This window comes from Oncorhynchus mykiss, chromosome 23 (assembly GCF_013265735.2).
Source record: "Oncorhynchus mykiss isolate Arlee chromosome 23, USDA_OmykA_1.1, whole genome shotgun sequence".
Lineage (NCBI taxonomy): Eukaryota > Metazoa > Chordata > Actinopteri > Salmoniformes > Salmonidae > Oncorhynchus > Oncorhynchus mykiss.
In genome coordinates, this window is record NC_048587.1 from 57,376,734 (window position 1) to 57,400,829 (window position 24,096).

Sequence of the window (24,096 nt, forward strand, 5' to 3'; positions counted from 1 at the left end):
TCATATCAAACATCTCCAATCCAAAATCAAATCTAGAGTCGGCTTTCTATTCCGCAACAAAGCCTCCTTCACTCACGCCGCCAAACTTACCCTAGTAAAACTGACTATCCTACCGATCCTCGACTTTGGCGATGTCATCTACAAAATAGCTTCCAATACTCTACTCAGCAAACTGGATGCAGTTTATCACAGTGCCATCCGTTTTGTTACTAAAGCCCCTTATACCACCCACCACTGCGACCTGTATGCTCTAGTCGGCTGGCCCTCGCTACATATTCGTCGCCAGACCCACTGGCTCCAGGTCATCTACAAGTCCATGCTAGGTAAAGCTCCGCCTTATCTCAGTTCACTGGTCACGATGGCAACACCCACCCGTAGCACGCGCTCCAGCAGGTGTATCTCACTGATCATCCCTAAAGCCAACACCTCATTTGGCCGCCTTTCGTTCCAGTTCTCTGCTGCCTGTGACTGGAACAAATTGCAAAAATCGCTGAAGTTGGAGACTTTTATCTCCCTCACCAACTTCAAACATTTGCTATCTGAGCAGCTAACCGATCGCTGCAGCTGTACATAGTCTATCGGTAAATAGCCCACCCAATTTGACCTACCTCATCCCCATATTGTTTATATTTATTTACTTTTCTGCTCTTTTGCACACCAATATCTCTACCTGTACATGACCATCTGATCATTTATCACTCCAGTGTTAATCTGCAAAATTGTAATTATTCGCCTACCTCCTCATGCCTTTTGCACACAATGTATATAGACTCTCTTTTTTTTCTACTGTGTTATTGACTTGTTAATTGTTTACTCCATGTGTAACTCTGTGTTGTCTGTTCACACTGCTATGCTTTATCTTGGCCAGGTCGCAGTTGCAAATGAGAACTTGTTCTCAACTAGCCTACCTGGTTAAATATAGGTGAAATAAATTTAAAAAAATTAAAAAATGTTCTCAATCCCAATATGCTAGTTAATTTTGCTGTTATGCACATAGCAACATTGGAAAAGGTGCCAATTCTACACCGCACTGAAGATTACGTTTCAGAACCGTGGACAGCGAATGTGGGGGAAAGCCCATGTTATAAAATTATTTATTTATTAGCGTTGCACCATCATTATTATATAATATAACTATATAAAATGTCAGTGTCACATGTATTAGAGTGATGGACTGTGCCATCCCTGTGGCCTCCGCAATGGATTAGACCACTGAGTAAGGCGCGAATCAGCTGGGTGTCTTGTGCACCGTGACAAAATTACAACTGCTCAACTAAAAAAATCTTGGTCGACTAACAGCCTATCGACCAAACAATCTACCAGTCGACTAAATGGGGTCAGCCCTACAAAGGACACGTAGTGTGTTGGGTTGTGCTCCACCTTCATTATAGCATCAACAATGTATCATTACTGGGGAACAAACCAAGACTAGAGATGGGATCCTGGGGGTGGTGGGGAGTAGCCAGAATAAAGACCTCGATAGGAAGAAGCTGGGTTCACTTACTAAAAAGACAGCCAGGGTCAAGCTGCATTGTTCCTGTCATGGTTCCTGTGCCCCACTAGTTAATCATCCAACAGATCAATGGAAATTGGCAACAGAGGCACATTTATGATTTTGCCAACATCAGCTAAATTACATTTCAGGTCTTTAGGGTACAAAAGTAAAGGAAGATCTAATACAATACCAGATACATGGATTGTAAACAGTTTAAGAGGTGGTAGTAACAAAAACAAAACAGTGTTTCAGGCCGATTAATGCAAATGTCTATATGTAGGCCTGTAATCTGTAAATGTAGCCTAGGGCTAATCTCTATTCCAGTGTATGCCCTTCCACATCTGAAGTAGACCGAGCCCAGTTCACAAATGCCAGTCGCAAACATTCTTATTGAACTTCATATGCTTCCCTAAGACTGCATTTAGACAGCAGCCAAATTCAGATCTTTATTTCATTAATTGTTTTTTCAGTTTTGAAAAAGATCTGATGTGAAAAGATCTGAGGTGAGTTTAACAAGGCTTCTGTTTGCAGTCAACATTTTGCCAGAGTAACAATTTCAGTTGAACGATTTGAATACACATTCCAAAACGTTAGTGAAACATCACTGCATCACTACAAAACTACTTTTTGTAAGGATTACTGACTTTTTAGCGACAATATTCAAACTGAAAATGATTTGGCAATTCCTACTAAATTGAATTCCTACAATTGAAAGTCTACATGGCCACTTAATTATTTTTAGCGGCAGTTTAGACCCAAAGCAGACACTTCCATTCGCCACATACTACCTTCTCAGACTGTTCGCAAACGTTTTCAGACTGTCGCGGCTAAAACAAAACAAATGGAATTTGTACGCTAATGTTTGTCAAAGTTCACTAACTATTTCCCCTGTTGAACGGATCTCTGATGTGATTGGTCAAAAGACCAATTAGTGGGAAAATATTAGAATCGTCAGCCTGTCTAAACGCAGCATAACTAATTAGGATAAAATATTTTCTAACAATTGGAGGTATATTTTTTACCAATCAGAGCAGCTTTTTAGCTAATAATTGCAATAACATATCTGTAGATTGTGGTTACTACATGCTGTGGCCACTGCTATTGAGGCTACTAGCGCTGTCTCTGCTCCACACTCCAGCACAATAAGTGGCGGTAATACATCAACGAAGGATGCTAACAGCCCCCCCCCCCGAACAACAAAATAACCACAGGAGAAGGCTGCTAGGTAGTGGCCTTTGTCCCCGCCGACATGTACTGCTTTCCGGCAGTTCTGTTAACAGTACGGTAAGTAGCTAACTAGCAGGGAAACGGGTACACTGTCATTCGCCTCCCGAGCACTGCTTTCCCGCAGCTCTTAACTTTATGGCGCGCAAAGTAGCTAGCTAGTGTAGCCAACTCAACTACCCTTACCGTAACATTAAATTAACTGGGAAAGCACTGCTCGGCAGGCGTTGGCGAAGGACACTGTGTCGGTGTCCTGGCTAGTAGTCGTTAATGGCAGTGTCCGCAGCATGTAGTTAATGTGGTAGTGGGTGTGGTATGGAGTAAGGGTCTGCAGATGGATGTAGACTAATTCATAATTGCCCAAAATATCAGAATTGGGCTGCCTGTGTAAACGCAGCCAATATAGCCTAGTTAGCAAAAGTTACATGCACCTCTGCAATTCAAAGAGGCCTCAGATCACCATTTGAACAGCTGCCTTGACTATGTTGAAGCTGCCTCAGCTAACGTTACTACTAGTGCTGGCTGTCACTTATCCAACAAGTTAGTTAGCTAGTCACGTTCATTTATAGTTATTACAATAACGTAGCTGGCAAATTGACTGTAGTAAACCTAGTTTTATCAAGACAGCTGAATCACCTAACGTTAGCACTCACAAAAAGCTCTGCTGACGTGATGGTCGGTCCCTTCAGGTATTATTTCCCTGCATTTAGAAAGTCATCTTTGTATAAACATCAGTTGGCAACGTACCAGTAGTGAGCCTATTTTTGGAGATTATCGCACATGGAACATAAACATTGTTTACCTTTGAAATGTTATCTTTCGAAAAATTGCCTGGTTACCACATTGCTAACCCACTGTGCGCTTCGGGACACAACGCCAATGGGTGTCCGACCGTCAGATGTCCATCCCAACACAGCCAGACATTGATAGTGATTTACGGTGGTGAGACGCCGCACATAGACAAAATGGATAAGCTGGCTAGCAAATTTAGATGCGTCAAGCTAATTTAGCTAACTGTCTAATTTAGCTTATGCGAGAGTAACGTTAACTGTAACTAAAACGTGATTTATTCAGCTACTATGTAGTTAATTGAACTATCCATGCTGAATATAGTAACCAATATTATTCTCTACAATTTGTGACGTGACTAGATAGCCACCTAAACAATTACCTAACTGCTTTAGCTAATGTTAATATTAGCTAGCCAACACAAACAACTCGTCTCCAGACCAAACGCAACTTTGGTTAAGTTAATAACAAGTGAAGGCGTAATTAGAAGAAAGTCAAATGTGCCGCCAATGTGCTAATTTAACAACAATTGTAAGTAAATGTGCACTTTGATACTTTCCTAAGAGCTATTCAAACAAAGGCGTAGTTCCTGGCTAGTTGTCTACAGATAACGTCATCATGGGTTGCCAATTTGCTTGTTACGTTAGCGTACTAGCCAGCTGGCTAACTTTACATGCTAATAAACACTAGCGAGACTACCAAGAAATAGAAAAAAAAATACCTCATGACAAACTCGTAGGCTAACCATTATTAGACGTGTATTATTATAGTCGTTGGTGCGTTTGAGCAATCTAGCTAGTTAGCTGGCATTCTTCTACGACCTGTAGTCTAGTCAAGATCAGCAAGGATTCGCTTAGGTCTAGGAACAAACCAAGCCAAACAAAGCGCGGCCTAAGAGATTGTCGACAGAACAAGAAGCCTCGGCGTTTCCTACAGTCTCCACCAAAAGGGAAAGACCTTTTCAACCCATTTTTTAAAAAGCCACAGCTATATTCAAACGTTTAATTTGGGTCAACAAGTAACCGAACCAACGTATTTCTGAAATGGTTTAAAATGCGCCCAGTTAGCTTAGGTGACGTTACGTGCATTACCTCTTTCCTGGTTGTTCCTTTCCGGCTGTACCGGGCGCGGCCTCGACACTCGCCTGGGTCTTCTGCTGGTTGCTCTGACGGAGTTCATTTGCGGTGTTTAGACTAAAATAAATCAAACCCTTCTCTGTAGTTGGAACGACGTCTAAGCACGCAATCTAAAATGTTTTTTTCTTAAACATTGCGCAATAAGTCACCCCTTTCCTGCGGCTCGAGAAAAATATATATTTTTGCGTTGCCCCTGCAACCCTTGCTCAGCTCCGTATCACTGTTGCAGGAGGAGCCATTAGCACACAGCGACCGTCCGACAACAAGAACATCACATGGGAAGACTATCCACCAATAGCACATCGAAGTAGGCCGTTTTTTTCTGCCACTGCAAATAGGAATGTGTGTCTGTAATGTCTGAATTTGACTGACTGAGACTGAAACAAGAAAGGCTATTATGGACTCAATTTACCTTCTGAACTATTGCTATTATTAGCCTACTGTAGCCTAATAATCACGATTACCTGTGTGTTAGTACTGGTCTGGAACCAAACCCTGCACACCCCGTGGGTCTCCTGTACAGACCAGTCTACTGAATCATAAAAGCCTGTGTTCTGTGCAGGGGGGCTAGTAGCCCACAATAGGACTGAAGAACAAAGGCCTATATGGTTAATGAAGCCCAAGCCATGGTCTATAGGATTATATATGATTAATGAATACCAAGCCATGGTCAATATGGTTAATGAATCCCAAGCCATGGTCTATAGGATTATATATGATTAATGAATCCACAAGCCATGGTATATAGGCCTATATTTGGTTAATGAAGCCCAAGCCATGGGCTATAGGCCTATATATATATATATATTTATTTATTTTTACCTTTTATTTAACCAGGTAGGCCAGTTGAGAAAAAGTTCTCATTTACAACTGCGACCTGGCCAAGATAAAGCAAAGCATTGCGACAAAAAACAACACACAGTTAAACATGGGATAAACAAACGTACAGTCAAGAACAATAGAAAAATCTATATAGAGTGTGCGCAAATGGAGTAAGGAGGTAAGGCAATAAATAGGCCATAGTAGTGAAGTAATTACAATTTAGCAAATTAACACTGAAGTGATAGATGTGCAAGTAGAAATACTGGTGTGCAAAAAAAGTAAATAAAAACTATTTGGGGATGAGGTAGGTAGTTGGATGGGCTATTTACAGATAGGCTGTGTACAGCTGCAGCGATTGGTGAGCTGCTCAGATAGCTGATGCTTAAAGTTAGTGATGGAGATATAAGTCTCCAATTTAAGAGATTTTTGCAATTCGTTCCAGTCATTGGCAGCAGAGAACTGGAAGGAAAGGCGGCCAAAGGACATGTTGGCTTTGGGGATGACCAGTGAGATATACCTGCTGGAGCGCTTGCTACGGGTGCGTGTTATGGTGACCAGTGAGCTGAGATAAGGCGGAGCTTTACCTAACAAAGACTTATAGATGACCTGGAGCCAGTGGGTCTGGTGACGAGGTCATACAGGTCGCAGTGGTGGGTGGTATATGAGGCTTTGCTGACAAAAACGTATGGCACTATGATAGACTGCATCCAGTTTGCTGAGTAGAGTGTTGGAGGCTATTTTGTAAATGACATTGCCGAAGTCGAGGATAGTCAGTTTTACGAGGATATGTTTGGCAGTGTGAGTGAAGGAGGCTTTGTTGCAAAATAGGAAGCCGATTCTAGATTTAATTTTGGATTGGAGATGCTTGATATGAGTCTGGAAGGAGAGTTTACAGTCTAGCCAGACACCTAGGTATTTGTAGTTGTCCACATATTCTAAGTCAGAACTGTCCAGAGTAGTGATGCTCGTCGGGAGGGCGGGTGCGGGCAGCAATCGGTTGAAAAGCATGCACTTAGTTTTACTTGCATTTAAGAGCAGTTGGAGGCCACAGAAGGAGAGTTGTATGGCATTGAAGCTTGCCTGGAGGGTTGTTAACACAGTGTCCAAAGAAGGGCCAGATGTATACAGAATGGTGTCGTCTGCGCAGAGGTGGATCAAGGAATCACCCGCAGCAAGAGCGACATCATTGATATATACAGAGAAAAGAGTCGGTCTGAGAATTGAACCCTGTGGTGCCCCCATAGAGACTGCCAGAGGTCCAGACAACAGGCCCTCAGCTTTGACACACTGAACTCTTATCTGAAAAGTAGTTAGTGAACCAGGTGAGGCAGTCATTAGAGAAACGAAGGCTTTTGAGTCTGCCAATAAGAATACAATGATTGACAGAGTCGAAAGCTTTGGCCAGGTCGATGAAGACGGCTGCACAGTACTGTCTTTTATCGATGGCGGCTAGGATATCATTTAGCACCTTGAGTGTGGCTGAGGTGCACCCGTGACCAGCTCGGAAACCGGATTGCACAGCGGGGAAGGTACGGTGGGATTCGAAATGGTCAGTGATTTGTTTATTAACTTGGCTTTCGAAGACTTTGGAAAGGCAGGGCAGGATGGATATAGGTCTGTAACAGTTTGGGTCTAGAGTGTCACCCCCTTTGAAGAGGGAGATGTCCGCGGAAGCTTTCCAATTTTTAGGAATCTTAGACGATACGAAAGAGTGGTTGAACAGACTAGTAACAGGGGTCCCAACAAGGGCAGAAGATAATTTTAGAACGAGAGGGTCCAGATTGTCAAGCCCAGCTGATTTGTACGGGTCCAGGTTTTGCAGCTCTTTCAGGACATCTGCTATCTGGATCTGGCTATATGTGTAACGGATGTGAAACGCCAGCTTAGTTAGCAGTGGTGCTCGCTAAATAGTGTTTCAATCGGTGACGTCACTTGCTCTGAGACCTTGAAGTAGTGGTTCCCCTTGCTCTGCAAGGGCCGCGGCTTTTGTGGAGCGATGGGTAACGATGCTTCGAGGGTGACTGTTGTTGATGTGTGCAGAGGGTCCCTGGTTCACGCCCGGGTATGGGCAAGGGGACGGTCTAAAGTTATACTGTTACATATGGTTAATGAAGCCCAAGCCATGGGCTATAGGCCTACAGTGGCGCAAAAAATATTTAGTCAGCCACCAATTGTGCAAGTTCTCCCACTTAAAAAGATGAGAGAGGCCTGTAATTTTCATCATCGGTACACTTCAACTATGACAGACAAAATGAGAAAAAAAATCCAGAAAATCACATTGTAGGATTTTTAATGAATTTATTTGCCCGGGCGGTGTGTTTGGGATCATTGTCATGCTGAAAGACCCAGCCACATTTCATCTTCAATGCCCTTGCTGATGGAAGGAGGTTTTCACTCAAAATCTCACGATACATGGCCCCATTCATTCTTTCCTTTACACGGATCAGTCGTCCTGGTCCCTTTGCAGAAAAACAGCCCCAAAGCATGATGTTTCCACCCCCATGCTTCACAGTAGGTATGGTGTTCTTTGGATGCAACTCAGCATTCTTTGTCCTCCAAACACGACGAGTTGAGTTTTTACCAAAAAGTTATATTTTGGTTTTATCTGACCATATGACATTCTCCCAATCTTCTTCTGGATCATCCAAATGCTCTCTAGCAAACTTCAGACGGGCCTGGACATGTACTGGCTTAAGCAGGGGGACACGTCTGACACTGCAGGATTTGAGTCCCTGGCGGCGTAATGTGTTACTGATGGTAGGCTTTGTTACTTTGGTCCCAGCTCTCTGCAGGTCATTCACAAGTCCCCCTGTGTGGTTCTGGGATTTTTGCTCACCGTTCTTGTGATCATTTTGACCCCACGGGGTGAGATTTTGCGTGGAGCCCCAGATCGAGGGAGATTATCAGTGGTCTTGTATGTCTTCCATTTCCTAATAATTGCTCCCACAGTTGATTTCTTCAAACCAAGCTGCTTACCTATTGCAGATTCACTCTTCCCAGCCTGGTGCAGGTCTACAATTTTGTTTCTGGTGTCCTTTGACAGCTCTTTGGTCTTGGCCATAGTGGAGTTTGGAGTGTGGTTGTGGACAGGTGTGTTTTATACTGATAACAAGTTCAAACAGGTGCCATTAATACAGGTAATGAGTGGAGGACAGAGGAGCCTCTTAAAGAAGAAGTTACAGGTCTGTGAGAGCCAGAAATATTGCTTGTTTGTAGGTGACCAAATACTTATTTTCTTATTTGCAAATTAATTCATTAAAAATCCTACAATGTGATTTTCTGGATTTTTTTTCTCATTTTGTCTGTCATAGTTGAAGTGTACCTATGATGAAAATTACAGGCCTCATCTTTTTAAGTGGGAGAACTTGCACAATTGGTGGCTGACTAAATACTTTTTTGCCCCACTGTGTATGGTTAATGCCTATAGGGACAAGGTCAGAGACTTGGCAGTGGTGCCAGGATAACTATGACAAAGGAGATTATTGTGGACTACAGAAAAAGGAGGACCGAGCACGCCCCCACTCTCATAGGCAGGGCTGTAGTGGAGCAGGTTGAGCGCTTCAAGTTCCTTGGTGTCCACATCACCAACAAACTATAATGGTCCACACACACCAAAGCAGTTGTGAAGAGGACACGACAACGCCTATTGCCCCTCAGGAGACTCAATAGATTTGGTATGGGTCCTCAGATCCTCAAAGAGTTCTACAGCTGCAACATCAAGAACATCCTGACTGGTTGCATCACCGCCTGGTATGGCAACTGCTTGGACTCGACCGCAAGGCAGTACAGAGGGTAGTGCGTATGGCCTAGTAAGTCACTGGGGCCAAGCTTCCTGCCATCCAGGACCTCTATACCAGGCAGTGTCAGAGGAAGGCCCAAAAAAATACCAAGGACTCCAGCCACCCTAGTGATAGACTGTTCTCTGCTACCGCACGGCAAGTGGTACCGGAGTGCCAAGGCAAGGTCAAAAAGGCTTAACAGCTTCTACCCCCAAGCCATAAGACTCTTGAACAGTTAATCAAATAGCTACCTGGACTATTTGCATTGTTCCCACCCACCCCATTTTTACACTGCTGCTACACTCTGTTTATTATCTATGCATAGTCACTTTACCTCTACCTACATGTACATATTACCTCAATTACCTTGACTAACCGGTGCCCCCGCACATTGACTCTGTACCGGAACCCCCTGTATATAGCCTCGCTACTGTTATTTTATTGTTGCTCATTAATTATTAGTTATATTTATTTCATTTTTTTTTCTTAACTGCATTGTTGCTTAAGGGCTTGTAAGTAAGCATTTCACTGTAAGGTCTACCTACACCTGTTGAATTTGGGGCATGCAACAAAGATTGGATTTGATTTGAAGCCCAAGCCATGCGCTATAGGCCTACTCCATTTCAAAGTAGATCTAGGTAATTTGTCAATTCATCTGATATTGGGGAAATATATTTGGTCAATGTGGTTTCTTTGTGTTGTCTGAAGTAGAAGATGGCATAGGTTTATTATTACAGTCTTCCTGACATATCTGACACAACCGATTGCCTGCTGTAGGATAGACAGGATGACCCTTTTCTTTCCCCCGACACACATAATTGTGTACAGGGTTCGGATTACAGGGAAGCTAGAGGGGGCATCAAAACAGGCCCACCATGAGAATTGAAATATCAATACGGCCCCCCTCAAAGATATTGACATCTGGCACCCATAAGACACGTTGGGTACCCCAAGAGTCACTGTGATTCGAACCATGAGTTGATCTGCTAATGCCAGTCAAATAATCCTACAGACAGCAGTACTCCTGTACATGGCCTTTATCACAGCTCCGCTGTCTATGTAAATCGGTGTAATAAAAACATACTTCTTTATCAATCACAAGTGCAAACTTATCAGCAGAGGTCCCCTCCTTTGTGTTCAGCTGTCATGATGCTGAGTTCCTGACTGACAGCTGTATAGAGCCCATGTTGTGAGGTTGGTGGCAAACTGATTGTGTATTCACTCAAAAGACACTCTGTGTTACAAATGACACCCTATTCCCTATTTAGTGTACTACTTTTGAACAGGGCCCGAAGGTCATTTGGGACACAAGTCACTTGGCAATTATCAGGCAAAAATACTGACAGTCAGATGGTGAGGTTCAATGCCTTCATGTATGGATCATTGATCTGTGAAATTGCTGAGCAAAGCTCATTCATGATTCATGTCAGTGAAATAGAACGAAGAAGCTTTCATGTATGGGACCTTGGATGGCATCATGGGTAATAGACTACCTCCTCTCAGTCAAATGTCTATCTATTCATGCACTCCAGTCTGGTTAATGTTCACCCACAGATGGACCTATACTCTACTCTGAGGCACCAGGCTCTGCTTTCCTTGAGTCCAGTTGGTGGAAGGATCATTGTGAAGGACTAGTAATATCACGTAGGAAAGGACACCATCTGTTGGGAGTTGGCCTAATAGTGACGTAAACCTCAAACCAGAGATGGAAGAGAAAGCGAGACTTCTCACAAGCAACTATTTTTCTGGTTGAGGGTGGGGGGGTAAGTATACCAGAGCCAGCTGATATTAGGATGTTTTCAGAGGGAAACTGCCGATCTGTGTATGTGGGAGTTCCGTCTCTTGAGTGAGCATGCCAGAGATTATGGAGGAACCGTGAGCTCACGTGGGAAAGCATGCTCACGCAAGAGAGGGAACACACACTTGACCATTTTGTCCAATAGTCAGGGGCACAACTTTCACTGGGGACGGGAGGGACATGCCCCCGACACAGTTTTGTCATTGGAATGTGATACAAAACAAGGCAACGGTAATCTCTGAGTGTTGGGTAGGCTGTTTGGAGTGTATCCAAATGGATGAAAATAATTATTATGTCCCCCCCCACTTCTAAAACCAAGTTGCTCCACTGCCAATAGTAAATTGCTTTTATGAGACAGCTTCATTATCCACCATCTTTGCCTCAAACCAAGGATTGCCCAGGCATGGGGTAAATTGCATTTGAATTCAGAAACTGAAACCAATTCCTCTGATCACAATTGCTTAGGAATGAGCAGAATTTGAAATTCAGTTTACTTCTTATATTGAAATGGAATTGACCCCAACCCTGATGCACTAGTATAGTTGCTGAAAGGAAGAAAAACTATATTGGTGTCTCTTCATCATATCAGATGTCATCTCCAATGAAGAGGGACAGATCAGATGGATGCAAATCTTCTACTGATTCTTTGTTTGTAACTGTTCAGTCATGCTCAGCTGTAGGAAGAGACTACTAACTGTTCCCCTGTCTGTCAGCTCCTTATTTGACAGCATCACCATCAACAGCACTGTCAACAAAATACAGAAGCAGTGAGATTCCCTCTCTGCTCAATCACCCTTACCATCAAATGCACATCACATTATCAACCACCAGTCAGTGGGTATCGCTGCTCTGTGTTTCTTACATCAGCTTCGCTCTGTGCTGTAGTGTAGAACCATGAATGGCTACTGTAAGAGATGGCATCCCATCATTCCTTGCATGTTTCCTGGGGTTGTGTGTGATCTCTCACAAACACAATACAAAGCCAATCAATACACATCCTTAGAACACAATGTGTCAGTATTGCAATACAATTTTACCAACTCAGCCTTAAGGCTTAATCCATTTTTACACGAGGGCCTAATGCTGGATAAGATAGCATTTTTCTGTTATCTAGTTGCTAATAAAACAGATTGATCTTAGAAGTAAACTCATTGATGTAATAGTGGTTCACCACTAGAGGACACTGTATTATCTAGGACTATAATGGCATATCAGGTAAGATTTCCTCTTGGATGTAGGATATGCTTTATTTTAGAATTGTCAAGAATTTCATGTTCAAGTTTTTTGGGGGGCTTAAAGTGGTAGTCATGAGCAGTGCACTGCCTGATGTGTAACTATCACAAGGGCTGAGTTCCTATTGTAGAAATTCATAATTTGGACAATTGTCACATAGTTAGCACTGAGTGGTCAAATGGGGTAAAGCTTTGAAGTAAAATATGTTACAGACTAAGACGTTTGTCCCTTGGGACAATGGGACCTATAATTATTTGCATTTCAAGTCACTTCTGACCTCCCTTTCATTTAAGATGAGTCATTACCTGCTCTAAACAGCAGGTGGGGGTGTTAATCAACATTTTATTAATAAAGCAGGAACTTTTGGGATTTCAGAACCAAGGACTTTGTCCCACATTGTTGGTTGTTCAAATGTGTAGGTTTTTGAATACATAATTTTCCCAAATGCACCCATGTCAATGTCATTAAGGATTTTTGGTCAGTGGTAATGCAGAAATTAGATTTATCTTGATACAGTATATCCTTTTATGACAGATTTGTCTTTATAATTTCACCATTTCATCGAAGAAGTAAACATTAACAATTGAAAAACAAACAGGCCCAAAAATAAAACAAGATTTTATTTATTTTGTAATACCATATATAATGCAAATTGCATATCTTTGGTGAAAATAAACTTTAGAAACATTTTATTAAGAGGTTAGCATACAAAAACCAAAAGGTCTGCCTAACAGACATGGCAGACGACTGAAGGATACTGGGTCGGCAGCTTTAGTTAGTTCAATGCGACAAAACGCTTTATCATCAATAAATTGCAACTAAGAAAATAAAAACGCATAATCAATACAACACATTTTCAAACAATGAAGCATCCTATGTATGTAGCTTTGAGTTTAGCATAATCTGTCACCATGTCAAGTGAACATCATTGGTGACGATACAGACCCCTAGGGTGCCTCATCGTGTTTATTAGTCTAAGATGCTGAGGAATATTTCTGTCTGTAATAAAGCCCTTTTTGTGGAGAAACTCATTCGGATTTGCTGGGTCTGGCGCCCAGGCTCACCCATGGCTGTACCCTTGTGAAAGCCATAAATTAGCGCCTAATTGATTTATTTTAACTGATTTCCTTATAAACAAACTCAGTAAAAATGCTTGTTGCATTTTTGTTCAGTATATTAAAAAAAACTTACTGAGAGACTCAGGATCATCTTCATGTTGAGTCTGATAAGAGCTTTCTTCTAGCAACAGCATGAACAAGTTACTGGAAGTTGTCCTATCTAAGTTTAAACAGAAGTCCATGGGGGTACCAAGACTAACACCAGGGCAACCCTCAAATGTGGGTTTTTAGTTTCAGTAAGTGTAGGCAACATCTATGGTGGCAGGATCCTAACATGGAGAGGGGGTGCCAACTAATATCTATGGCGTGACTACTTAGGGCAGTCAGAATATTATCTAAACATAAACAGTACAAATTCAGATAAACTTCAGCACCTTTATGATGATTAAATCAACTTTCCCTATCAAGATAGGGAATGCCATCTGAAGTGTCTACCTTTGCTTCTCTGTACATCACAGTTGGCACAAAAAAAAAAATGGTTCAGAATCCATGTTAATCAATAGTCTTTTATCCAACAACAAAACATTGGAAAACTTGGCAGTCATGGTTAAATTAAAACACCCGCTCGAAAGACAATATACATTGGCCATATACAGTACTTTCTCAGACACACTATCACTATAACACATAGTGAAAATAGTGGTCTATGGCAGTAAAATATCATTTAGAAAATAAAACTCAAAAGTCTCAAAAGGATTTTCCAGAAGGGAGAGAGGAAGTAACATTTCCACTCACTTCAAATTACCTTTATTTGATAGAAGTTCCTTTCAATAGTCCATTATAAATTAATTATACATTTAATGGACACCATTCATTTGTTCTTTGTTTATTCACAGCCAGCTAAGACCAGTGTATTCCATGTCCATCTTATTTAGGAGAACTGCAGTTTAGTTCTAAGAACAAAATCCCCTTTCAAAGAATACGGCGATTCCCATTCCAGAACAACCAAAATAAACTGAATATCAGACTAGGTCAGAGTTCTCCTACATTTCCTGTTGGCAGGCTTCTAAAAAACAGGGGCAACAACATTACTGTCAGTCACAAATGCTGTGAGAAGAGGAAGATGGTTGCAATGGCCTTGGTAGTTCCACTTCTGTGACACATTCATGTTTGGCACTGCATACAATCTATACTTACTAACGTGACTTAATTTAACATTTCCTGTGATACAACACAAGTGGAAACCTAACTTGCACTTAAGTTGGCTCATGACAGAGGACAGTACACTGTACTGCAGTGCACCAACTAAAAGCTATTCTAATCATATGGGCATATTGGCATTTTGCTTACTAATGCAAGTTAATACACGCAAGCCCCAAAGAGCATCAGTCTGGCCTCATCACTACACAAGTTCTGTTTCCACATCCTGTACTTTCCGTCACTGAACTCGATGTAATCAACTGGCCCTAAACACATTACTGTACAGTGTAGAGAAGAGTGGTGCACTTCCTGATTTTGCCCTCCGTGTTTTCTTAATGGGGAACAAAACGAAGCAAAGCATCTTTCTGTCACCACAGTCTGAACTCTGCCACAGGGTCAGCCAACACCATTCAGGAGGGGCAGTAGTACAATAAGTCTCTCACATTGCCCATCTAACCTCACAACAACATTATTATAACATCTTTGTTTTAACTTCCCTTTGGCCTGAATACTAACGTTCGAGTAGGTGTGACTAGTATTACATGATTGAAAACTGAGCAGCACATCTGCCAGTGAGTGCCCTCATGCCAAGCGCATTGTCTTGGTATCACTATGGTTACAACAACATTTGCTTAGTTTCAGCCAGATTAGTCTACACTACACTTTGCATAGGATAGAACAAGACATAATAGGACAAGACAGGATAGAATATATTAAATGTATTTCTCAGTTTACACACTAAACACAATGTATGACAGAATTAGAGGGGTCAGGAGAGGAAGAGCGATGAAGAGGAGTAGGTTCTAATGCGAAGATGTAATTCTGTTTCTCTCAGAGTAGGACTAGAGTGGACTCTTCCTGATCTAGATGTAATGATGTTTCTCTCAGAGTAGGACTAGAGTGGACTCTTCCTGATCTAGATGTAATGATGTTTCTCTCAGAGTAGGACTAGAGTGGACTCTTCCTAATCTAGCAGTCGGACACCTTTATTTTATTTCCCTGCCCACCATCGCAGTAGCAGAGTTCCAACATTCCGTTGGTTACGTTTCCATTCCCTGCTATTAAACCCTGACATGGACCCAGTCCAGCGTTCCACTCCGTGGAAGGATGTTTACGATCAGCCGCACTACTTTAATCTGTTGTTTTTAAACAGCAGTACCATCATCAACCCAGGAAAAATACAAAAAGTGGTTTAAGTTATTGCATCTCTTTGGAAGGTTTTCCAGACCAAGGATGTCACCTATCAAAAAACAGTGGTATCTTCAGCACGGAGAAACTGACTTCAACATGAGGAGAGGTTAGTTTGTTAGAGACATGCACTCATAGAAATAGGTTCACTTGGAAGAGGATACAAGTTGAGGAAGCATGCAACGCTTTGAGTTATAAAAAGTGTCAGCTTTTCCCGTCTTATCCCTCAAAACATTATTTGAGTTGTAAGGATCTGCAGCGAAGCCATCAGAAACAACAAGCAGTTTTGTGATGGTTCTTCTCAGTAGTCCTCAAACACCCCTGTTTTACCCTGACACACCCCCGTTTCAAAAGTCTCAATATGGCTTTGTTCTCCTGTGTCAATGATACTATTGCCATTTGTTGTGTTGGATAGTGAGGGATATCCCATCATGTGTCAAACCAAAAACAGGCTTAAAAATCAGCAACCAGAAAAAGAGGCACAACCAAGACACATGATCAGATCAGGGGTCAGGGGTTACAGGGGCAGGAGTCTGAGGGCAAGGGCAGGAAAGTATGCCAACCTCATTTCCTGTTCAGTTTTTTGCTCTTGGCACTCCGTTTGTTAACGTCCATGGAGGTACGGATCCCAGCCAGGTGGAGCAGAGACCCGGCCGCCTCCTTCAGCTCCTCATCCAGCTCTGGGTTGGCTGTCAGCTCCCTACGGGCCCTCTTACCCGCTGGGTGCTTCACCGAAGAGGAGGAGGAGCGGCGAGGAGCAGGCCGGGGGCGGCCGCCTCTCTCGTCCCGGTCCCCGAGGTCGGAGTCGTCCTCGTCACTATGGAAACCCTCACTGCCGGCGCGGCATGTACGGGGCCTGTGGTGGGCATGGCCAGGGGAGGGGCCTCCATCGTCGAGGGAGGAGGAGGAGGAGCGGGAGGAGCAGCGCTGCAGGGCCATACTGCTGTAGTTGTGGTCCTGGTTAGGATCGCTGCTCACCAGGACCAAGTCTGGCCGGGACAGGTCCAAGGGACTCTCTGGATCACCTGGGACAGGGAGGGAAAGAAGAGGATAGCGAGATTGAGGGAGGAGGAGAACATCCTGACACTAAAGAAGGAGCGTTTCAGGGTGCAACAGGGCAGTAGGAGTGGGTTGTGTGATAAAGACAAGTGTTTTTAATCAAATAAGCGGCGGGCTAGGCAGTGTCTCTGTTCAGCAGACAACAGTAATTAACATCCATAACAATTGATGGCAACAGCAGTGGCAGAAGTGTCTAGTCGAATGAACACTATGAGAAGACATGGGAGAAAATACAACAAATCAAATCACATTTTATTGGTCACATACACATGGTTAACAGATGTTAATGACAGTGTAGCGAAATGCTTTTCCTTCTAGTTCCAACAGTGCAGTAATATATAACAAGTAATCTAACAAATTCACAACTACCTTATACACGCACATGTAAAGGGATGAATAAGAATATGTACATATAAATATATGGATGAGTGATGGCCGAATGGCATAGGCAAGATGCAGTAGATGGTATAGAATACAGTATATACATGAGTAATGTAGGATATGTAAACATTATTAAAGTGGCGTTATTTAAAGTGACTCGTGATACCTTTATTAAATCCATTTATTGAAGTGGCCAGAGATTTGAGTCTGTATGTTAGTGATGGCTGTTTAACAGTCTGATGGTCTTGAGATAGAAGCAGTCTCTCGGTCCCCGCTTTGATGCACCTGTACTGACCTCGTCTTCTGAATGATAGCGGGGTGAACAGGCAGTGGCTCGGGTGGTTATTGTCCTTGATTTGATTTTTGCCTTCCTGTGACATCGGGTATTGTAGGTGTCATGGAGGGCAGGTAAGTTTGCCCTCGGTGATTCATTGTGCAGACCGCACCACCCTCTGGTGAGCCTTGCGGTTTAGGGCGGCACAGTTGCCGTACCAGGCGGTGATACAGCCCGACAGGATGCTCTCGATTGTGCATCTGTAAAAGTTTGTGAGTGTTAGGTGACAAGCCAAATTTCTTCAGACTCCGGAGGTTTAAGAGGCACTGTTGCGCCTTCTTCACCACATTATCTGTGTGGGTGGACCACTTCAGTTTACATAGAGTCCAGTGAAGTTCTTTCAGGGCCGTCGATGTGTCTGCTTTGGGGGAATATACATGGCTGTGACAATCGAAGAGAATTCCCTTGGTAGATAATGCGGTCGGCATTTGATTGTAAGGAATTCTAGGTCAGGTGAACAAAAGTACTTGAGTTCCTGTATGTTGTTATGATTACACCATGCCCTTCTTCTTACCAGAGAGATGTTTGTTTCTGTCGGCGTGATGCGTTAAGAAACCGGGTGGCTGTACCGACTGACAACACATCCCGAGTGAGCCATGTTTCCGTGAAACAGAGAATGTTACAATCTCTGATGTCTCTCTGGAAGGCAATTCGTGCCCTAATTTTGTCCACCTTGTTGTCTGGACATTGGCAAGTAATATGCTCGGAAGCGGTGGATGGTGTGCTCGCCCTCTAAGTCTTCCGGTTATTCACAGGAAGAGAATTATATATGCAACCTTGTCTGGCTTAGAATGACAATATGTGAGTGGGACTTCAACTGTGCTGTTGAGTGCATATATGAATCAATGGAGAGGGGATAACAGGCAGTTAACCCACTGTTCCTTGGGCCATCATGTAAAATAAGAATTTGTTCTTAACTGACTTGCCTAGTTAAATAAAGGTAAATATGTGTTACAAGGGTGGATAGATGCTGGGTGAGGGATGCAAAAGCAATAAAGAAAGATGAAAGTGTGAAATCAGGTGGGTGACAGAGAGATACCAGAATGTGCCATCACAGCAGTAAGATTTGTGACCTGTTGCCACAATAAAAAGGGCAACCAGTGAAGAACAAACACCATTGTAAATTCAACCCATATTTATGCTTATTTATTTTCCCTTTTGTCCTATTTGCACATCGTTACAACACGGTGTTGTATAGGACAATGGACATAATGAAATTTGAAATGTCTTTATTATTTTGGAACTTCTATGAGTGTAATGTTTACTGTTAATAAACAAAAGTGAAATAAAACAATAAACATGATCTACTTCACTTGCTTTGACAATGTTAACCATGCCAATAAAGCCCTTAAATTGAGAAAGAGAGAGAGTAGTTAGGTGTAGAGAGAGAAGTGGTGTGGGCATGATGTGGGGTGGAGTCTCTTACATGGATTGGCATGGTGATGGCCAGGGGCGGTGTTTAAGAGCATCATGGCAGTGGCAGCATCTATGTCAGACTCTGCAAGAGGAGAGAACATGCATGGTGGTCAGTGAAATAGCCAGTGTGTGTGTGTGTGGCCAGTCAAGGAGGGGCTAGAGGGAGGTTTCCTAGCTCTCGCCATACCACACTTCAGGTTCTCGAAATGATTTCTAATCACCGAGAGGATTGGAGAATTATCAGCAGGGCCTCTGTAGTCAAGGTTACCAAACAAGAGGGTAGGGGGGAAAAAGGAGAGGATTCAGATCAGAATAATCTACATTGAGGCCTCTATGGTTTGAAATAAAACAAATGACTAAAATGACAATTAACCCTTCAGACCCCAATAGAATGCTGCGGTAGATTACTGAGTTCCAGATAAAGCAACGTAAAACACCAAATAATGCATGCGGAGCAGAATTAGGCCGATACCTGCTAATTATCAAAATTCTACAACTACTTCTCTCTCTAGGTGGCTGTAGAATTTAACGTCTCTTTTCTGGATTTTGATAATTAGCAGGTATCGGCCTAATTCTGCTCTGCATGCATTATTTGGTGTTTTACGTTGTACACAGAGGATACTTTTGCAGAATTCTGCATGCATAGTCTCAATTTAGTGTTTGTCCCATTTTGTGAATTCTTGGTTGGTGAGCGGACCCCAGACCTCACAACCATAAAGGTCAATAGGTTCTATAACTGATTCAAGTATTTTTAGCCAGATCCCAATTGGTATGTTGAATCTTATGTTCCTTTTGATGGCCCTTCTTGCCTTGTCTCTCAGATCATTCATCTCTTTCTCTAATGTTAGCTGATTAGTTTCCAAATTAATTGCATCAGGAAAACAGGACAAACCATGCAACTTGTTAGCTGGCTATGTAAACGTATATCAAATGAGCTCCACTGCGCTGGCATCCACTACCCTAACACGACCGCTAAGCTGTCAAATAATAGGAAAATGAGGCAATGTCAACCTAACAAACCATAACCTAAACCCAATAGATAAACACAAATTACTCTAGCCTTCATTTCAGCTGGTTGTCTGTATGGCTAGCTCGTGAAAATGACAGCTGAGGTTGACGCTTTGTGAGCGCTGCCAAAATGTACCACTAACTAGTTAGCTAGCTATAGCAAGCAGCTTGGGCTGTTCCCATATGAATCACATCAAAACAACCAACTAGCAGAATATATACAGCTAAACACTGCAACTATCCACGAGAGAGAGAGCAATCATTCGAGCTTCACCGCTGATGTGCTCACCTGTACCAACCAAGTTACAATGACATGACAGGACTTTCACAGCACCAAACATTGACCGCAACAAACATATGTCGTTGACTTATTTCACTCACCTTGTCAAGCCACGCAAATACAACAGGTTGTTAGCAATACATTTTGCGATATTCACACAGATAATATTGTTAGAAAAACAAGACTATTCACGGCCGCTATAGTAACCTAAAGGCCTTCGCTGGTCGCTATGGATTCTAATTATTAAAGATGAGAGGATGGTTATGTTGAATGTCTTGTCGGCCAAAGTTGCACGACGAAAATGTGCAGAGGCAACAACCATGTGCATTTGAAATGACATGCAGCGAGACAGCTGAAACTGGATCTAATTTAATATGAATCATATTTCTAGAGAATCTGAGGTGTGATCATCAGCAGAGATTATGTGTAACTGTTTATTTTTGTCGCACAGCTTCGCTTGATCTTGGCCAGGGCGCAGTTGGAAATGAGAACTTACCTGTTGAGGCCTACCTGTTTTTTTGAAGAGTTGTTGGGTAAAGGGTCGCTGGTTTTCACTGCAGCTACTCCTTGTCCACTGTCACACTGGTGCCTCACAAGAACAACAGATGAGTGCTAAAAGTGTTCTTGCAAGTTAAGTTGGGGGGTAGGACTCACCTTTCAGAGAGCAGCCCTGCAGGAAGAGATGTCTATGGGGTGAGGTGGCAGGCGGTGAGGAGGCAGGCGGTGGGGAGGCAGGCGGTGTGCAGAAGGCATGTGCTGCAGGGAAGTGCTGCTTCTTGAGCGCCTGGATCAGGTTGGGCCTGTACTCTGGGTCCACACACCACAGAGAACCCTTACCATTCAGCTGAAATAAACATCACACACTACATTACAAAATACAATAAGACTGACCTGGGTGGTGTTCATTTGGAGAACACTGTAGCTAAAAGTTTCAACTGAGCATTTCTTAGTGGATACATTCATGTAGTACCACAAGACTCTGGCAAATCTTTCATGACTAAGCTTAACACTAATAATAAATACCATTTTGCAGACACTTTTATTCAAAGCAACTTAGTCATGCATGCATACATTTTATGTATATGTGGCCAGGGAATAAAAACCCACAATCCTGACGTTGCTAGTGCCATGCTCTATAAACTAAGCCATACAGGACCTCTTGATAGGCAGCAGCAGACAGCTGTTTTGCCTGCATGGCTGACTCTAACTGTAGCCTCACCAGGGCTTTAGTTTCTCTAGCTGCCATAATGTCTCATAATGCAGTCACCTGAGCATGTGATTACCAATCCAGGCCCTGCTGGGTGAACTGCATGATGGGGGGAAACTGGCGATAAACATTCCATGCCGTCCTTAAATGGCTTATTACAGGGTTGGACTGAGTTTAGCTTTTTATACGCACTGGGAAAGTCCTTTTCATACGACTTACATTTGTAGAACCTCCCTACTGTAGCCAAGACGTATGTTATATATCCCATATGCAGGTTCATTAACTACCACTGAGACAACACACATCTCCATGATGTAAAACAATATGTTCACATTTGTACATCTGTTTGTGTGTGTGTATATGTGTAAGAGAAAGTGTGTAAACGGTTCTCTCGTCTATATCTGGTGTTCTTTTTCAGCCCAGATGAGGAGGAAGAGAGGAGAAGGAAGCGAGAGGAGTAGGGAGGGAGGAGGGATGTAACCTTGACTCAGATTACCAGCCGGCACACAGGCAGGAAGGAGGAAATGTCACCATGGCAACACAAACCACCAGGTAGTGTATCATCTCAAACCAGTGCTGATCGCTCAGTTCAGCAGACAGGTGTGCTCACACTGAGCACCTGCATATTGTGCCCAGAGAGCCTGCCTGCACTGTTGGTGCACCGAGCCCAGAGAGCCTGCCTGCACTGTTGGTGCACCGTGCCACAGTACTGTTGGTGCACCGTGCCACAGTACTGTTGGTGCACCGTGCCACAGTACTGTTGGTGCACCGTGCCACAGTACTGTTGATTGCAGCTCTCTGTGAAACACAGAGCTGCAAATACAGTGAGCACATTATCAATGTTACACTACTGCCTCTGCCACTACAGAATATCAGTATAGCGCTCCAATGATTCTTCATGACACTTTCACACAGCCAAAAATCTCAGAGGTAGGATACTATCAGCTAATTTGAACAATATTTGAATATTTATTTGTATTTTTTTGTCATTTAGCAGATCCTCTTATCCAGAGTGACTTACAGTACTGGCCCCCCGTGGGAATTGCACCCACAACCCTGGCGTTGCCAGCGCCATAATCAGCCATGCTCAGCCATGCTCAACTGAGCCACAAGGGACAACTTTAAACCCACTGCATTAGAGATTGGCATTTTATGTTTTTTGACAGTTCGAGTACCTCACATGATTTATTTTAGTACACAAATTTAATAAGGTATATACAGTACTTTGCAAAAGTATTCACCCCCCTTGGCGTTTTCACATTTTGTTGCATTACAACCTGTAATTGAAATGGTTTTTATGTAATGGACATACACAAAATAGTCCAAATTGGTGAAGTGAAATAAAAAATTAATAAAAAAATGGAAAAGTGGTGCGTGCATATGTAATCACCCCCTTTGCTATGAATCCCCTAAATAAGATCTGGTGCAACCAATTACCTTCTGAAGTCACATAATTAGTTAAATATTGTCCACCTGTGTGCAATTCTATTGTCACATGATCTCAGTATATATACATTTGGTTCGAAAGACCCCAGAGTCTGCAACACCACTAAGCAATGGGCACCACCAAGCAAGCGGCACCATGAAGACCAAGGAGCTCTCCAAACAGGTCAGGGACAAAGTTGTGGAGAAGTACAGATCAGGGTTGGGTTATAAAACAATATCAGAAATTTTGAACATCCCACGGAGCACCATTAAATCCATTATGGAGGTCGACCGATTATGATTTTTCAATACAGATACCGATTATTGGAGGACCAAAAAAATATATATATATTTGCAATAAATGACAATTACAACAATACTGAATGTACACTTATTATAATACATAAATAAATAATGAAACATGTTCAATTTGGTTTAAATAATGCAAAAACACAGTTTGAGAAGAAAGTAAAAGTGCAATATGTGCCATGTAAAAAAGCTAACGTTTAAGTTCCTTGCTCAGAACATATGAAAGCTGGTGGTTCCTTTTCACACGAGTCTTTAATATTCCCAGTTAAGAAGTTTTAGGTTGTAGTTATTATAGGACTATTTCGCTCTATACCATTTGTATTTCATATTTACTTTAGTATTGCCAGCCTAATCTCGGGAGTTGATAGGCTTGAAGTCATAAACAGCGCTGTGCTGCAAGCATTGCTAAGAGCTGCTGTTTGAATGAATGCTTACGAGCATGCTGCTGCCTACCACTGCTCAGTCAGACTGCTCTATCAAATATAAAATCATAGACTTAATTATAATAAACACACAAATACGAGCCTTTGGTCATTAATATGGTCAAATCCAGAAACTATCATTTCGAAAAGAAAATGTTTATTCTTTCAGTGAAATATGGAACCTTTCTGTATTTTATCGAAGGGGTGGCAACCCTAAGTCTAAATATTGCTCTTTATACATTACACAACCTTCAATGTTATGTAAAATTCTGGCAAATTAATTATGGTCTTCGTTAGGGATAAATGGCCTTTCAACAGATCGCAAAGAGCCAGGCGGCCCAAACTGCTGTAAATAACCTGACTCTGCTTGCACAGAACGCAAGAGAAGTAACAATTTCCCTAGTTAATATTGCCTTCTAACATGAATTTCTTTTAACTATATATGCAGGTTAAAAAAATAGATATACTGTGTATTGACTTTAAGAAAGGGATTGATGTTTATCGTTAGGTACATTATTGCAACAATTGTGATT

General features: G+C 42.4%; 2 protein-coding genes and 1 long non-coding RNA gene across 7 annotated transcripts in view; 1 reads left to right on the forward strand and 2 right to left on the reverse strand.

Annotated features, from left to right (window-relative positions):
• Positions 1-4,918, reverse strand: part of LOC110503010 (F-box only protein 11) — a 42,125-nt gene extending 37,207 nt beyond the window's left edge. For 2 of the 3 annotated variants that reach the window (XM_036960873.1, XM_036960872.1), the window contains exon 1: positions 4,600-4,918. In XM_036960873.1, coding sequence (XP_036816768.1) covers positions 4,600-4,687 — 88 coding nt within the window. In that variant the 5' untranslated portion in view covers positions 4,688-4,918. The remainder of the gene's footprint in view (positions 1-4,599) is intronic. The other variant, XR_005039276.1, reaches the window with a different exon arrangement.
• Positions 2,396-22,704, forward strand: LOC118943926. Its single transcript, XR_005039277.1, has 3 exons — positions 2,396-2,779; positions 21,826-21,959; positions 22,402-22,704. It is a non-coding gene; the product is annotated as an uncharacterized LOC118943926 (long non-coding RNA).
• The window catches only part of LOC110503011 (forkhead box protein N2), a 43,847-nt gene continuing 32,627 nt past the window's right edge, over positions 12,877-24,096 (reverse strand). For all 3 annotated transcript variants that reach the window (XM_036960876.1, XM_021581375.2, XM_036960875.1), the window contains 3 exons: positions 20,855-21,044; positions 18,923-18,994; positions 12,877-16,747 (listed from right to left, as the gene is read on the reverse strand). In XM_036960876.1, the coding sequence (XP_036816771.1) occupies positions 16,287-16,747; positions 18,923-18,994; positions 20,855-21,044 (723 nt within the window). In that variant the 3' untranslated portion in view covers positions 12,877-16,286. The remainder of the gene's footprint in view (positions 16,748-18,922; positions 18,995-20,854; positions 21,045-24,096) is intronic.